The sequence below is a fragment of the Nomascus leucogenys genome, chromosome 12, assembly GCF_006542625.1.
Source record: "Nomascus leucogenys isolate Asia chromosome 12, Asia_NLE_v1, whole genome shotgun sequence".
NCBI lineage: Eukaryota > Metazoa > Chordata > Mammalia > Primates > Hylobatidae > Nomascus > Nomascus leucogenys.
Genome location: NC_044392.1, coordinates 66954926 through 66971096, shown reverse-complemented (window position 1 = coordinate 66971096; position 16171 = coordinate 66954926). Strand labels below are relative to the sequence as shown.

At 41.0% G+C, this 16171-nt stretch overlaps 1 protein-coding gene across 9 annotated transcripts in view; it reads right to left on the bottom strand.

The window, feature by feature from the left end:
- Nucleotides 1-3093: 3093 nt before the first annotated feature.
- Nucleotides 3094-16171, bottom strand: part of WDR47 (WD repeat domain 47) — a 76754-nt gene continuing 63676 nt past the window's right edge. For 6 of the 9 annotated variants that reach the window (XM_030824928.1, XM_030824929.1, XM_030824931.1 and 3 more), the window contains 4 exons: nt 15819-15995; nt 14931-15062; nt 7419-7637; nt 3094-4461 (listed from right to left, as the gene is read on the bottom strand). In XM_030824928.1, coding sequence (XP_030680788.1) covers nt 4319-4461; nt 7419-7637; nt 14931-15062; nt 15819-15995 — 671 coding nt within the window. In that variant the 3' untranslated portion in view covers nt 3094-4318. The remainder of the gene's footprint in view (nt 4462-7418; nt 7638-14930; nt 15063-15818; nt 15996-16171) is intronic. The other 3 variants (XM_003267884.3, XM_003267883.3, XM_012500472.2) reach the window with 1 other exon arrangement.

Here is a 16171-nt window from a genome sequence, read left to right as displayed (position 1 = left end):
CAGTGGCACAATCTTGACTCACTGCAACCTCCACGTTCCGCATTCAAGTGATTCTCCTGCCTCAGCCTCTCAAGTGGCTGAGATTATAGGCACACACCACCACACCCAGCTAATTTTTTTTTTTTTAAGTAGAGATGGGGTTGCACCATTGTTGACTAAAAGAGTCAAACTCTGTAAAATATTTGAAGAGATTTATTCTGAGCCAAATATGAGTGACCATGGCCCGTGATACAGCCCTCAGGGGGTCCTGAGAACATGTGCCCAAGGTGGTCAGGGTACAGATTAGTTTTACATATTTTAGGGAGGCATGAGACGTCAATCAAATACATTTAACAAATACATTGGTTTGGCTTAGAAAGTCGGGACAACTCAAAGCAGGGGCTTCCAGGCTATAGGTAAATTTAAACATTTTCTGGTTGACAATTGGTTGAGTTTGTCTGAAGACCTGGGATCAAAGGGAATGTTCAGGTTAAGATAAAAGATTGTGGAGACGGAGTTTTATTGGGCAGACGAAGCGCTCAGATAAAAGACTTCAGAGAGAGCAGGTTGTGAAATGTTTCTTACAGGAATTAAAAAGGTGCCTGGTTCTTAGTTGATTATCTCCTGGATCTGGAAACAAAGGAAGGAAAACAAAGGGGAAAAGGGATTCTCTATAGGATGTGCATTTTTCCCACAAAAGACTTTGCAGGGCAATTTCAAGGTATGGCAAGGAAATGTATTTTGGGGTAAAACATTTTGATTTTCTTGTTATGCCAGAGTCAGATTGGAAAGTAAGTCACGATATACATGATTAAATAAAACCCATCTGATGAGAATTCATGGTTTGTAAGGCATGACTCCCCAGACCCCTTAGATAGCAAGATTAAAAAAAAAAAAAAAAAAATCGGAGCTTAGTCCTCACTCTGTTGGCCAGGCTGGTCTCGAACTCCTGACCTCAAGTGATCCACCCCCTCAGCCTCCCAAAGTCCTGGGATTACAGGCGTGAGCCACCACACCCAGACTTGGTGCTTATTATCTAATGTACTGCAGTAAAAGAAATGAATTCCATACCTCATGTCCAGGAGAATCTCTTCTCCCTGACAGTGATGAAGGTGGAATACACAATTTTATGAATATTTTTAACCATGAACTTGAACTGGTCTCTAAGAAATAGCTTATTTTCCTAGTTTTAAACTTAACACAACTTATCTAATATATAAAATGTGTGAAATTCAACATGAAAGTAAACTAAAGAAGAGACTGGGCCGGGCATGGTGGCTTGGCTCATGCCTGTATTCCCAGCACTTTGGGAGGCCGAGGCAGGCGGATCACCTGAGGTCAGGAGTTCGAGACCAGCCTGGCCAACATGGTGAAACTCTGTCTCTACTGAAAATACAAAAACTAGCCAGGAGTGGTGGCCAGCGCCTGTAATCCCAGCTACTCGGGAGACTGAGGCAGGATAATCGCTTGAACCTGGGAGGTGGAGGTTGCAGTGAGCCAAGGTCATGCCATTGCACTCCAGCCTGGGGACAACAGTGAGAGACTTCATCTGGGGAAAAAAAAAAAAAAAAAAGACTGTGCCCTACTTTTAGCAGAATTCCCTTCTGCATGCCTGACAGGTAAAAAATTTGTGTACCTATCGAATACCCACAAGCTAGCTGTATTTTATTTCTTCCTAAGTTGCAATTGCAAAATTATAACTGAGACAGTGAAAGAGATCTGACCTCACCAACTCCATCTTGCTTCCAAGCTGTCCTTGTTCATTCCCGGGCGTGGGCCAAACTAACTTTGGGAGGAATTTATAGTTTATAGTTTGAAACAAAAATAACAGCTCTGGCCAGGCACAGTGGCTCATGCCTGTAATTCCAGCACTTTGGGAGGCCAAGGCAGGCAGATCACTTGAGGTCAGGAGTTCAAGACCAGCCTGGCCAACATGGCGAAACCCCATCTCTACTAAAAATACAAAAATTAGCTGGGTGTGGTGGTGCACACCTGTAATCCCAGCTACTTGGGAGGCTGAGGCAGGAGAATTGCTGGAGGCGGAGGTTGCAGTGATCCTGAGTTTGCACCACTGCACTCCAGTCTGGGCAACAGAGCGAGACTCTGTCTCAAAAAAAAAAAAAAATTAATAGCTCTTTCCCAAAACAAACCCCCTTCTTGCTTGGGGACTAGACTGCCTCCTTTGTAGGACTAACAAATTAGCCACAAGATTAGAAATTACAGTTTAGGAGTCATAGAGCTGGAGGCTAGGAGATTCTGACCCTCCCCATATTGCTCCTGGGGATAACATCATTATTATAAAACCTAAGATCAGAGATTGGGATATTTCCCAGACCCTGCACTTGATGGATCAGCTGGCATCAGCCATATCGGTAAACTGGCTCATCTTGTGGACCCCACCCAGGAACTGACTCAAGAAGACAGATTTGACTCCCTATGATTTCATCTCCAACCCAACCCATCAGCACTCCCAATTTACTAGGAGTGAACCCCACCCACCAAATTATCCTTAAAAACTCTGATCCTGGAATGCTCAGGGAGAGTGATTTGAATGATAATAAAACTCCAGTCTTCTGCACAGTTGGCTCTGCATGAATAACTCTTTATTGCAATTGCCTTGTCTTGAATAAATTGGCTCTATCTAGGCAGAGGGCATGGTGAACCTGTTGGGTGATTACCTAATTTGACATATTCATACTCTTGAGTTCGAATTTATACATATTGTTAGGCTTTTATTAGTCAACTTTCACAATATATTAAGGATAGAAAGTTCTCTAAATCTTGGATAAAAGAGACAGAAGACACACAAAAGTTATACAGGCCAGGCACAATGGCTCACGCCCGTAATCCCAACACTTCAGGAGGTTGAGTCAGGAGAATCACTTGAGGCCAAGCGTTCAAGACCAACCTGGACAAAGCAAGACCCCATTTTTAGAAAAATTAATTTTTTGTTAAGTTATACAGTTGCCAAGGATTAAAAAGCAAATTAGAAGAAGAACTTTAGAAAGAAATCTAAGAAACTGATTATGGGCTTCATCCATTGGACCTCAATCTCTCCAAGTAAACTGAAAAAATAACATTCTTTTGAAAGCCAAAGACTGAGGAACAGAAACAGTTTTAAATGTCAAGAGGTCTTTATTGAAATAATAGCACAGTTACACTTCTAATACCCTTTCCACTTGTATACAACAGATGAAAAATGCTTGCTACATACAGTGCACAGACAGTTCAATAATGAGAACCAATACAACTGCATTTGAAATAAATAAAATAGCCTATTTAAATAATTTAAAGTAAAATTACTATACAATATGAAAATAAAGATACATAAATGTTAGAATCTACAAAGCTGTAGAAATAAAATCATTATTCTGCATTACACAAAACAGTGCAAGAAAAAAATCCAAATAAGCTTTTGGAGTGCAAAGTTTAAATCTTCCATTTTAAATTATCATGCAGACATAGCATTTCAAGCCATGCTATGGTCTATGTCAGGGATTTTAATTTTTAAGGAGAAAAATGCTAGCCAGTAAATTTACTGTACCATCAAGTGTTGCATCACATAACTGCTGCTGCTCTGCTTCTACAGTTCAGTTTGGAAGGGAGGTATCCTGTTGCATTCAAAAAACTGAAGTTAACAAGTTTCTGAAGCAAACACATTTACCTTTTAGCCTGAAACAAAATTATATGACAAAATAATCGTATCCCTGGGTTTAAGAAAAAAGAAAGGGCCTATACCATGTAGTGAACTAAGAAGCAGTTTTTCATTCATCTTTAAACTCCATAATGATCCTTGAGTGAAAGCAACCATGTAACTTTTGAATGACATATATTTTGGAATTCTGACCTCTAGAAGACAAATGATAATACAATATGGGATCGTGAGAAGAGCAAAAGTAATTCTGAACACCTGGGAAGTTTAATCTGGAAGGAACTTGGTTGCATTACATTTAATAATATAGTTGAAGTATAATTCCATTTCAGTGTGCATATAAAACTGTTATTTAGGCAAAGACCAAGGAATGCATTTAATACTAAACCGTAAACACATTGTCCATCTTGACTTGGAGTGCACACCAACAACGGAAGAGCTCTTCTGCAGACTTTGGCAACGAGACTACATACAGCAGGTCACAGCAGCACAAGCTCACATGGAAGACTGAAAGCACTGCGGAATAACACCACCCAACACCTCCTATCAGTGGGATACATGGTAATAAGGGGCCTCTTCGTGCTAAACCACTTTCCTGGACACTATATTCTTCAGATTTGTAATTTTCACAACTCAGTAGTCTTAAGTCTCTGTGCTTTTGCTGCATAGACTGACATGTGGTGTGCTCTACCCATTGTAAGTCCAGAGGGTGACAGTTCTATCTGCAGAGGATGACAGGAAGGAAAGATCCTGGGTGTGCCATCTGCACTGAATCACTTTGTCCTTGTGCTCCCCCACCACCATGATAGGAAGCTGCTTGGTGAGGTCCCCTAAATTAGAAAAGAGATGTTGAGTTACAATGCAAAATAAGTATATGTATAGATTTTATAGACTTCCTGTTACTTTAAGACATTACAGTATAAAAAATCTTAAACTACATTAATATAATACATTGAAAAGTTTATACAGGGATAAATTACTAACTACCTAATTATGCTATTAGTATTTGGTAATATATACCCACACAGCAACATTTGACAAGTTGCCTCTCTCTCTCTCTCGGAAATTCTCTCAACTTGATTTCTCCCTGATTTCAGTGCCACTCCATCTTTTGGTAGTTTCCCTTTTCTTCTTGACTTAAAGCTTGGTGAATCCCAGGAGTCAACCCTCAGATTTCTTCTGTTCTCTCTGTACCTAACTTCCTAAAAAAATTTTATCTGCAACATGGCCATTTATATATTTACAATTCATACATATTTTATCTCCAAACTTGAGTTCTCACCTGAGCTCCAGACTAGTATCCAAATAGTCATTCAACATCTCACTTGATTGTCTGATAGTCATCCTAAGTTAAACTTGTCTAAAACCAAACTCTTGGTTTTCTTGCCTAAACCTGTTCCTCCCCTCACCTGCCTCCCTTATCTCAATGGCACCATCTGGTTGCTCATGACAAAAACCTAGGAATCGTCATTGATTCCTTTTCCCCTCACTCCCCAAATCTAATCCAAACAAAATATATCTCAAATTTAGTCATTTCTTACTACCTCCACCTCCACCACCCTAGTCCAAGCCACCATCATCTCACCTGAACTATTCCAACAGCCTCCTCACTGACATTTATATTTCTACTCTTGCCCCCCTTACAATCTACTCTCCCCACAGAACCCCAAATTCTCTAAAAATATAATTCAGCTCCTATCCCTCCCATTTCAAATCTTCCAAAGGCTTCACGTTATACTTTTTAAAATGCTTATAGCCCACCAACTATAATAAATGTACCACTGTGGAAGGGGATACTGATAATGGGGGAGGCAGGCTATGCATGTGTGGGTCAGGAGTATATGGGAAATCTCTGTATCTCTCAATTTTGCTGTTAACCTATAACTGCTATTAAAAATAAAGCCCTTAAAAAAATGTCTGTAGGCCGGGCGCAGTGGCTCACGCCTATAATCCCAGCACTTTGGGAGGCCGAGGCAGGCAGATCATGAGGTCAGGAGATCGAGACCATCGAGATCGAGGCTAACACGGTGAAACCCCGTCTCTACTAAAAATACAAAAAATTAGCCGGGTGTGGTGGCAGGCACCTGTAGTTCCAGCTACTTGGGAGGCTGAGGCAGGAGAATGGTGTGAACCTGGGAGGCAGAGCTTGCAGTGAGCCGAGATCGCGCCACTGCACTCCAGCCTGGGCGACAGAGCAAGACTCCGTCTCAAAAAAAAAAAAAAAAAATCTATAAACCCCTGCCTCTGATTTATTCTTCTGTGTCTCTCTTAGTTCACTAAGTTCTGGCTGCATTGTCTTCTTGTAGTGTCATGAACGTGCTAAAATGGTTCCTACTTCAACATCTTTATACTTGCTGTGTGCTCTTCTCCTAGGGTCCTGGCCTGGCTTGTTCTTCCTCATCATTCTGGTCTCTATGCAAATGGCATTTCCTTGGAGAGACCTACTCCAATTATCCTATTTAAAACAGCCTTCCCCCTGCAGTGAGCCGAGATGCACCACTGCACCCCAGCCTGGGCAACAGAACAAGACTCCGTCTCAAAATAAATAAATAGCCTCCCCCTATTCACCCTAGTCACTATCTCCCTACCATGCTAATTTTTTAAACAGCACTAATACCTAAAATTACATTGTTTATTGGTTTACTTTTTATTGACCTCTAAAATACAAGCTCCATCAGGGAGGGAATTAACTGTCTTATTCTCATCAGTCCCTAATTGATATACAATAAATCTTTGCTTGATGAATGTTTAAAACTAAAACTAGATACTAAGACCTCATTACAAAGATTGTATGCTAATGATTTTTTAATGTAGAAGCTAATAACAGTACATAAATCCATCATTTATCTCAGAATGAGTCACTATAAATAAATGTTGATTTTAAAAAATATCTTAAGCGGAGGCAGGAGGATCACTTGAGGCCTGGAGTTCAAGACCAGCCTGGGCAACATGGCAAGATCCCATCTTTACAAAAAAATTTTAAAAATTTGCCATCCATGGTGGTGCACAGATGTAGTTCCAGCTATTCGGACGCTGAGGCAGAAGGAGCACTTGAACCCAGCAGGTCAAGGGTGTAGTGAGCAGTAATCGTGCCACTGCATTCCAGCCTGGGTGAAAGAGTGAGACCCTGCCTCAAAAAAAAAAATCAAAAACTTAACAATAGGGTTGGGCATGATGGCTCATGCCTATAATCCCAGCACTCTGGGAGGCCGATGCAGGCAGATCACTTGAGCTCAGAAGTTCAAGACCAGCCTGTGCAACATGGCAAAACTTTGTCTCTACAAAAGATACAAATATTAGCCAGTTGTGGTGGCATGCACCTGTAGGCCTAGCTACTTGCAGGGCTGAGGTGGGAGGATCACTTGAGCAGGGGAGATAGAGGATACAGTGAGCTAAGATCACACCACAGCACTCCAGCCTGGGCGACAGAGCGAGACCCTGTCTCAAAAACAAAAACAGGCTGGGCATGGTGGCTCACGCCTGTAATCCCAGCACTTTGGGAGACGAAGGCGGATGGATCACTTGAGCCCAGGAGTTCGAGACCAGCCTGGGCAACATAGTGAGCCCCTGCCTCTATGAAAACAAAAACAAAACCTAACAATAAGACTATTCACTGCTTATTTAATAATTTGCTATTATATATCTTACTACAGTCTCAGAATCTGCTAAATAAATACTATAAAATAATTGAAAATATTATATAATCAACCACATCATATTAACAAAAAAATAAACGTCCCAAATAGAACAGGAAAGACTAAAAACAGAGAAGTCAATCTCAATTCACCTTGTAGGTCTGTCACCTTTATTTTCATATCATAAGAGCCTGTTAGCAAGTAGTGAGCTCCAGGGGAGAATCGAACAGAGCGAACATCACTGGAATGAGGGTGATAACTTTGTACCATTCTTCCTCCTCTTATGTCATACAACATGCAGCTAGAATCTTCTTGACCTGTGGCTAAGAGACGACCACTGGGATCTACAGCTACAGATGCCACTGCACTTCCTGTAGTGGTAGGAATGAAAGTTTAAATACAGAAAATCAATATACCCAAATGGCAACACAGCTAATTATGTTCACTGAACCATATACTAACGATTTAATGTAGTTTATCAATACTGTTCAGCTATGAAAAAATCCAAATTAACAGTTAACCAATAAACATTTGTGTCCTTTTAAGGCCCGAGGCCTAAACAAAATTTTGTAAGAAACGAGAAAGTCCATTTTTTGTCATTTGAGAGAACTGTGTGCAACAGCATCACCTATAGTGCAATAGATGAGCCATGCTACAGAAACCACTTTTCTCAATCCAGTGTTTTCACTACTAAGTGTCTAGAAATGCTCCTATACCCAGCTAAGAGTGTAGTTAAAGAGACAAGAAATTCAGTAACAAAATGTATTTTAGGACAACAGTATAGGAAATGTACTAAAGCAATACATGATTACTGCCAATAGGAACTGTGAACAGAAAATAAGCTCTTGGGGGCATATATTCAGGGCAACTTGAATCCCTGTCTCCCAGAAATAAAATAAATAAATAGGCCGGGCGCAGTGGCTCATGCCTGTAATCCAGCACTTTGGGAGTCGGAGGCAGGTGGATCACAGGTCAGGAGATCGAGACCAGCCTGGCCAACATGGTGAAACTCCATCTCTACTAAAAATACAAAAGTTAGCCAAGCATAGTGGCGCGTGCCTGTAATCCCAGCTACTCACGATGCTGAGGCAGGAGAATCGCTTCAACCTGGGAGGCGGAGGTTGCAGTGAGCTGAGATTGCACCACTGCACTCCAACCTGGGTGACAGAGTGAGACTCCATCTCAAAAAAAATAAATAAATTTTTTTGAGACAGAGTGAGACCCTGTCTCAAAAAAATAAAATAAAATAAAATAAATAAATAAATAAAAGTTTGAGTAACACTGCTCTAGACCAAAGTGGTCTAGGAAGACTTCACAAAAAAATGGGACACAAGTTAGACTTTAAAAAACAATAAACAGTACAAATAAGACTATGTATGTATGTATGTATACACAGGTAAACACATACATTTATATGTAATAAAGAATAATCTTTTCTTGAAATATTGAAAGAGAAGAGGGCTATTATGATCACGAAGAATTACATGAGAAAAAGTTTAGAGGAAAAGTAAAAAACAGCTTACAGGAAGGTAGATCAGTTTGACTGGAGTTGAAAGTTTAACTTTTAACAAAAGTTAACATGAAAGGCAGCTTGAAACTGAAATGCAAAAGGTAGGTTAGGGCCAGGCCATCAAGCGCCTAAATCTCAAACTGCAGAGTTTTGAACTTGTCTCTGTAAACAGTAAAGCATCATTGTAGGTTTCTAAGCAAGAGAATTACATGATTAGAGCAGTACTTTGCGTAGATTAATCTAAGTGAAAATGTGTATCAAATTAAAGTGGAAAGATTGTAGAACAAAAGAGGCCACTAGAAGACAAGAAAGATTTCAGGAACAAAACCTGAATAGACAGTCAACAGTCTTGGAAATTAACTGCCTGAGTGGGGCAGTTAATTAAAATAAAGCAAAAATGAGTCCCAGATTTCAAATCTAGTTGCATGAGAAAATAAGAGAACCATTATCAAAACTAGGGAAGGTGAAAAAAAAAAAAAAACAGTAAGGAAGGGGGAAGAATAACTGATTTAGAGGAGAAATAAAAAGAGTTTAGTTTTACACGTACAAAGTTTTTAGTGTCAACAAAAATCTTCATTTGTTTACTCAAAAAAGTTATTAAATCACTACTCCCTTAGGCCAGGCACTATGGTAGGTGCTAAACCTCTTCTGAAAATAAAACAGGTATCATTGCTGCCTCGATGAAACTTAAAATCTATTGGAGGAGGTAAGCACTAAACAAGCAAATGAGTACATAATTTTAAATAGTGATAAGAGTTCAGTAATAGAAAATAATGGTGAGGTCCCAATTAGGTAAGTCAAAGAAGCCCTCTCTGGCCAGGTGGCATTGAAGTTAAGACCTACAGACAAGGACCTAACCATGAGAAGCCAAGAGGAGGAACATTTCCAACTAAGGAAACAGCATATGGCTTCACTGGACATGGGAGGAGCTTGGCATGTTCCAGGAATTGAAAAGAAAAAAGTAAGTGATCTAAGATGAGACTAGAAGGGTAAAAATGCCAAATCAAGCAGGCTCCTGTAGGTCATGATAACAAGTGTGTACTTTAAGATTTAAAGTCACTGAAGGTGTGAGGTGACCAGGTTTATTTTTTCAAAAGCATACTTTGACTGCTATGTGGATCACAGACTAAAGGGAGCACAAGTAAAAGTGTATGCTAAGGATGCTATTGCAGTGGTTCAGTTGAGAGATGATGGTGGTTTATCCTATTTATCCTAGAGTGGTAGCAATAAAGAGGAAAATAAGTAACTGGGTTTTTTGTTTTTTTTTTTTTTGAGACAGAGTCTCACTCTGTCACCCAGGCTGGAGTGCAGTGGCATGATCTCGGCTCACTACAACCTCCACCTCCCAGGTTCGAGCAATTCTCTTGCCTCAGCCTCCCGAGTAGCTGGGATTACAGGCGCCCACCACCACGCCCAGCTAATTTTTTTGTATTTTTATTAGAGGCAGGGTTTCACCATGTTGGCCAGACTGGTCTCAAGCTCCTGACCCTCAGGAAATCTGCCCACCTCGGCCTCCCAAAGTGCTGGGATTACAGGCATGAGCCACCACGCCCGGCCAGGTGCAATTCCCAGAACATTTAACTTTTAGGTCATGTAGCTGAGGCATAAAGTTGTTATATACCATGTTTGGTATAAGTTTGTCTTACCGTTTCTCTACTAAGAACTCTTTTAAGGCCAGGCGCAGTGGCTTACGCCTGTAATCCCAGCATTTTGGGAGACCAATGCGGGCAGATCACCTAAGGTCAGAAGTTCGAGACCAGCCTGGCTAACATGGTGAAACCTCGCCTCCACTAAAAATACAAAAATGAGCTGGGCGTGGTGGTGCCTGGCTGGGGCATGAAAATCGCTTGAACCCAGGAGGCAGAGGTTGCAGTGAGCTGAGATTGCACCATGGCACTCCAGCCTGGGCGACAAAGTAAGACTCTCAAAAACAAAAATGAGCTGGGCGTGGTGGCACACACCTGTGGTCCTAGCTACTTGGGAGGCTGAGGCAGGAGAATCACTTGAACCTGGGAGACGGAAGTTGCAGTGAGTAGAGATTGCGCCACTGCACTCCAGTCTGGGCGACAAAAGTGAAACTCTCTCTTAAAAAAAAAAAAAAGAACTCTTTTTAAATGTGACTTGTTATTGTAGCACTTTTTACACTGAAACTATACTTGAACAGTTCCAAGCTGTATATACTGTATGAAGCTTGTCCTCTGAATGCATTTTAATTTCTACATGAAATTTCATCTCTTACAGTGTCCCATAAATAAAGATTAAAGTCCCTCCTTTCCTTTAATTAAAAAAAAAAAAAAAAACGCTGGGCGCAGTGGTTCACGCCTGTCATCCCAGCACTTTGGGAGGCTGAGGCAGGTGGATCACGAGGTCAGGAGATCGAGACCATCCTGGCTAACATGGTGAAACCCTGTCTCTACTAAAAAAAAATACAAAAAAATTAGCCGGGCATGGTAGCAGGCGACTGTAGTCCCAGCTACTGGGGAGGCTGAGGGAGGAGAATGGCATGAACCTGGGAGGCGGAGCTTGCAGTGAGCCGAGATCACGACACTGCACTCCAGCCTAGGCAACCTGGGCGAGAGAGAGACTCTGTCTCAAAAGAAAAAAGAACAAAAACAAAAACAAAAAAAGAATTTTATGAGCCTAGCACACAGAATAGGTTTCAGCCAGAGATAAAAATATAAGTCTTTCAGCATATGAGTTACACTTAAAGCCAGGGAAATGGATGCAATCATCTAGAGAAAGAAAAGACACTAAAGTCCTGAGCCCTAGGGAATGCCAGAATTTAGAAATTGAGCAAAGAGAAAGAGCCAGCAAAGGAAAAATTACCCAGAAAGGTAAGAGAATAGCAGAAAGCCCGAAAGAAAAGTGGAAGTCAACTGTGTTGCATGACACCGAGAGCTGATGCAAAATTAAGATATAAAAGTGATTTAACAACCGGAAGTTTGTTGGTGATCTTGAAAAAGACAGCATTTGTTATAATGGTTGCAGCAGGAACCAGATTAGAATAAGTTAAACACTGAGGGTAAGGAAATGGCGAACAGTATATATAGGCAAGACTTTTGAGATATCTGAGTAAAAAAGGAAGCAAAAATTAAGGGTGAGAGCTGGAAGGCGGATAAGGAGATCAAGAGATGAATTTTTGGCATTGCCAATTCTATAAAATGTTTGTATGTGTGTGATAGAGAAGCAGAGGAGAGATACAGTAATAGGAAGACATTAACGTTATCAGAGACAGAAGACGACCAAAAACTAGAAGTCTCTGAAATGGAGAAAAAGGGCCTGAAAATAATGTAAAAAGCTAGAGTTTAAAAATAAATTACTGGTAAGTGTATAGAAACTACACAAATAAACAAACAAAAAAAAAATACAATTAACCCCAAGGAAAATATACACAGGAAAAAAATAAGCTATGAATGGCATCGTCCTGGTTAAAATAACGTAAACAATGACTAACTGAGCTAACCAAAACTGATATATCAAAAAGATGCGGAGGGGCTGGGCAGGGTAGTGTGTGCGCCTAGCCACTCGGGAAGCTAAGGCAGGAGGATGGCTTGAACCCGGAATTCAAAACTGCAGTGAGCCATGACTGCGACACTGCATTCCAGAGTGGGTGACAGAACAAGACCCTGTCTCAGAACAAAACAAAACAAAAAACAAAAAAAAGATGCAGAGAGAGGAAAAATATATGTGAATGTGGGATGATGGGAGTTGGAAAGGCACATGAAAAAGTTAAATCTTAATCTTCTATGGTAGGAAATCAATAAATAATCCTAAAGATAAGAAAATAAATCAAATAAATATGAATATTTCCTTTATTCACATACAAATTCTTCCTCTCTCCACATCTTTTCAATATAGTTACATCAGTTTTGGTTAGATCAGTAGTCATTGTTTACATTATTTTAACCAGGGCAATGCTGTTTTTCTTAATAAGCCTTATTGAATTGCTTGATTTCTTAAACCAGGGGTCCCCAAGCCCCAGGCCAATGACTGATAGCAGTCTATGGCCTGTTAGGCACCAGGCCACACAGCACGAGGTGAGACACAAGTGAGTGAGCATTACCACTTGAGCTCCGCCTCCTGTCAGATCAGTGGTGGCATTAGATGCTCATAGGAGCGGGAATCCTATTGTGAACTGAGCATGGAAGGTATCTAGGTTGCGTGCTCCTTATGGCGTGCTCCTTATGAGAATTTAATGCCTGATGATCTGTGATTTCATCCCTAAACCATCCCTACCCCTTCCCACCCAACCCATGGAAAAATTGTCTTCCACAAAACTGATTCCTGGTGGGTGCCAAAAAGGTTGGGGACTGCTGCCTTAAACTATGTCATATATTAATTTTGAAAATGATACAAACTAAATTTTAACAAATCAATGATCATGGACTCAAATGTGCTGTAAAACATCATATCTGGTTTGAATCAAAGTGCAGAAAAAAGTCCATGAAACTCAAAAGAATAAACAAGGCATTAAAAAAAAAAACACCAGGCCGGGCGCAGTGGCTCACGCCTGTAATCCCAGCACTTTGGGAGGCCAAGGCAGGCAGATCACGAGGTCAGGAGATCAAGACCATCCTGGCTAACATGGTGAAACCCCGTCTCTACCAAAAATACAAAAAATTAGTCGGACGTGGTGGCGGGCATCTGTAGTCCCAGCTACTCGGGAGGCTGAGGCAGGAGAATGGTGTGAATCCAGGAGGCGGAGCTTGCAGTGAGCTGAGATAGTGCCACTGCACTCCAGCCTAGGCAAAAGAGCTAGACTCCATCACAAAAAAACAAAAACAAAAACACCAAAAATTTAGAATACAAGGCAGACCTTTTCACTTGGAATAGTACCATAGAATACTCTTCTAATTCTGCTATGAAAAACTACAAAGGACCAGGCGTGGTGGCTCACACCTGTAATCCCAGCACTTTGGGAGGCCGAGGCAGGTGGATCACCTGAGGTCAGGAGTTTGAGACCAGCCTGGCCAATATGGTGAAACCCCATCTCTACTAAAAATACCAAAATTAGCCAGGTGTGGTGGTGGGCACCTGTAGTCTCAGCTACTCAGGAGGCTGAGACAGGAGAATCACCTGAACCTGGGAGGCAGAGGTTGCAGTGAGCCAAGATTGTGGCACTGCACTCCAGCCTGGGTGACAGAGGGAGATTCTGTCTCAATAACAACAACAAAAAAAACTACAAAGGCGGAAAAGGTACGTTAGAATAAAATAAGGATAGTGGCAGAATACTGTGTCACTCTTCGATACCACGCTTAAAAGGTGGTACGATGCGGCCGGGCGTGGTGGCTCACATCTGTAATCCCAGCACTTTGGGAGGCTGAGGCGAGCAGATCATGAGGATAGGAGATCAAGACCATCCTGGCCAACACGGTGAAACCTTGTCTCTACTAAAAAATGCAAAAAATTAGCTGGGCATGGTGGCGGGCACCTGTAGTCCCAGCTACTCGGGAGGCTGAGGCAGGAGAATGACGTGAACCCGGGAGGCGGAGCTTGCAGTGAGCCGAGATTGCGCCACTGCACTCTAGCCTGGGTGACAGTGTGAGACTCCATCTCAAGAAAAAAACAAAAAGGTGGTACAATGCAAAGAACAGTACATGGAACAATCCAAGACATACTGTTAAGTTTAGAAAGAGAAATTTGTAGTGCATGCTACCATTTCTGTGTGTGTGTGTGTGTGTGTGTGCACTTGTGTTTATAGGAGAAGGGAGATTAGGATACATACAAACTTTCTGGTTATATATTTATAGAATATTTCTGGAAGAATAAATAAGAAATAGGTCCTTTAGTGAAAGAGAGACCAAGTAATAGGAATGGAAAGAAAACAGTACACTCTTTTGTTCAATTTCACTTTTTGCCATGTGCATGCATTTTAAAAAATGTTTCTAAAGGTCTGCATTCTAAAATCGCCCTGCTAACAGACAATCTGGGACATTATATTTAATCTCCCTAGGCCTTGGTTCCCTAAGCTGAATATTATTTTTACAAATAAGGTAACAAATGAAAGTATTTTGAAAGAACTGAAAGTAACTAATAAAATATCAAGTATTTATTTCACAATTTTTTCTATTTTTTATATTGCAGGGGAGAGGAAGTAGGCTAGTGTAATTTACAAAGCTTTTTTCTCATATATATCATTTAAAGAAAAACCTACCAGTTCCATGAAATGTTGTGCCAACAACACGAACACAACTGGGTACTCGAAGATCCCAAAATCTAACAGTCTTATCTTGGGAACCAGATGCAATCATCCAGCCACTCCAGGTATAAAGTGCTAAAATATGCCCTATAAAAGATCATATACTCAATTATTAAGGTGGGAGAGTATCTTTCCATAACATATTCAAAGCTAAGCACTATAGAGTTGGGCAAGGTGGCTCATGCCTATAATCCCAGCTACTCAGGAGGCTGAGGCAGGAGGACTGCTGGAGCCCAGGAGTTTGAGGCTGCAGTGAGCTATGATCGAGCCACTGCATTCCAGCCTGGGCAACAGTGCAAGACCCTGTCTCAAAAAAAAAAAAAAGAAAAAGAAAAAGCTAAGTACTCCTTATTTACAGGGCAAGTGGTGGTCTGGTTAATCAAATATACTATGTGATAGAGATTTTTCACATTTATCAAATAGATTGACAATTTTAAAAATAAAATAAAACTCAGTAAAATGCACAACATCAAAACCATACTAGGCCAGGCATGGTGGCTCATGCCTGTAATCCCAATACTTTGGGAGGCCGAGACAGGATGATTGCTTGAGCCCAGGAGTTCAAGACCAGTCTGGGCAACATAGTGAGACCCCATTATCTACAAAAAATTTTTTAAATTAGCCAGGCATGGTAGCACGTGCCTATAGTCCCAGCTACTCAGGAGGCTGGGTGGGAGGATCACTTGAGCTCAGGAGGTTGAGGCTGCAGTGAGCTGTGATTGTGCCACTGCACTCCGTCTGGACAATAAGAGCAAGACCCTGTCTCTTAGAAAAGAAAATGCAGAGAGGAAAAAACAGCACAGATTGAAAAGAAAAACAGCACTTGAAACTGATATTACATACCAGTATGTCCACTCAAAGCATGGAGGCCCTGTCCTCTTTGACAATCTGTTGTATAAATGTTACAATCCCCTGCTCCAGCACTTATTAAAATAGCTCCTCCGCTTTCTGGGCCTTCCATAAATGCCAAGTCTCTAATTGTTCCATCATGCATACTAAATTCCAGATCTGGTCCTGAAACAGTAGTAAGAATTAAAAAAAAAAAATGCTGCTCAACTTACTGTGATAACTTGAGATTGCTAAACTACCTCAAAACTGGTCAAGAATAATGGTTTAGAAATATGGTTTGTATTTTCATTTAGGGATTGGTATTATAAGCAGTTTCACTTTACTGAGCAAAGAATTTTATCAAAATA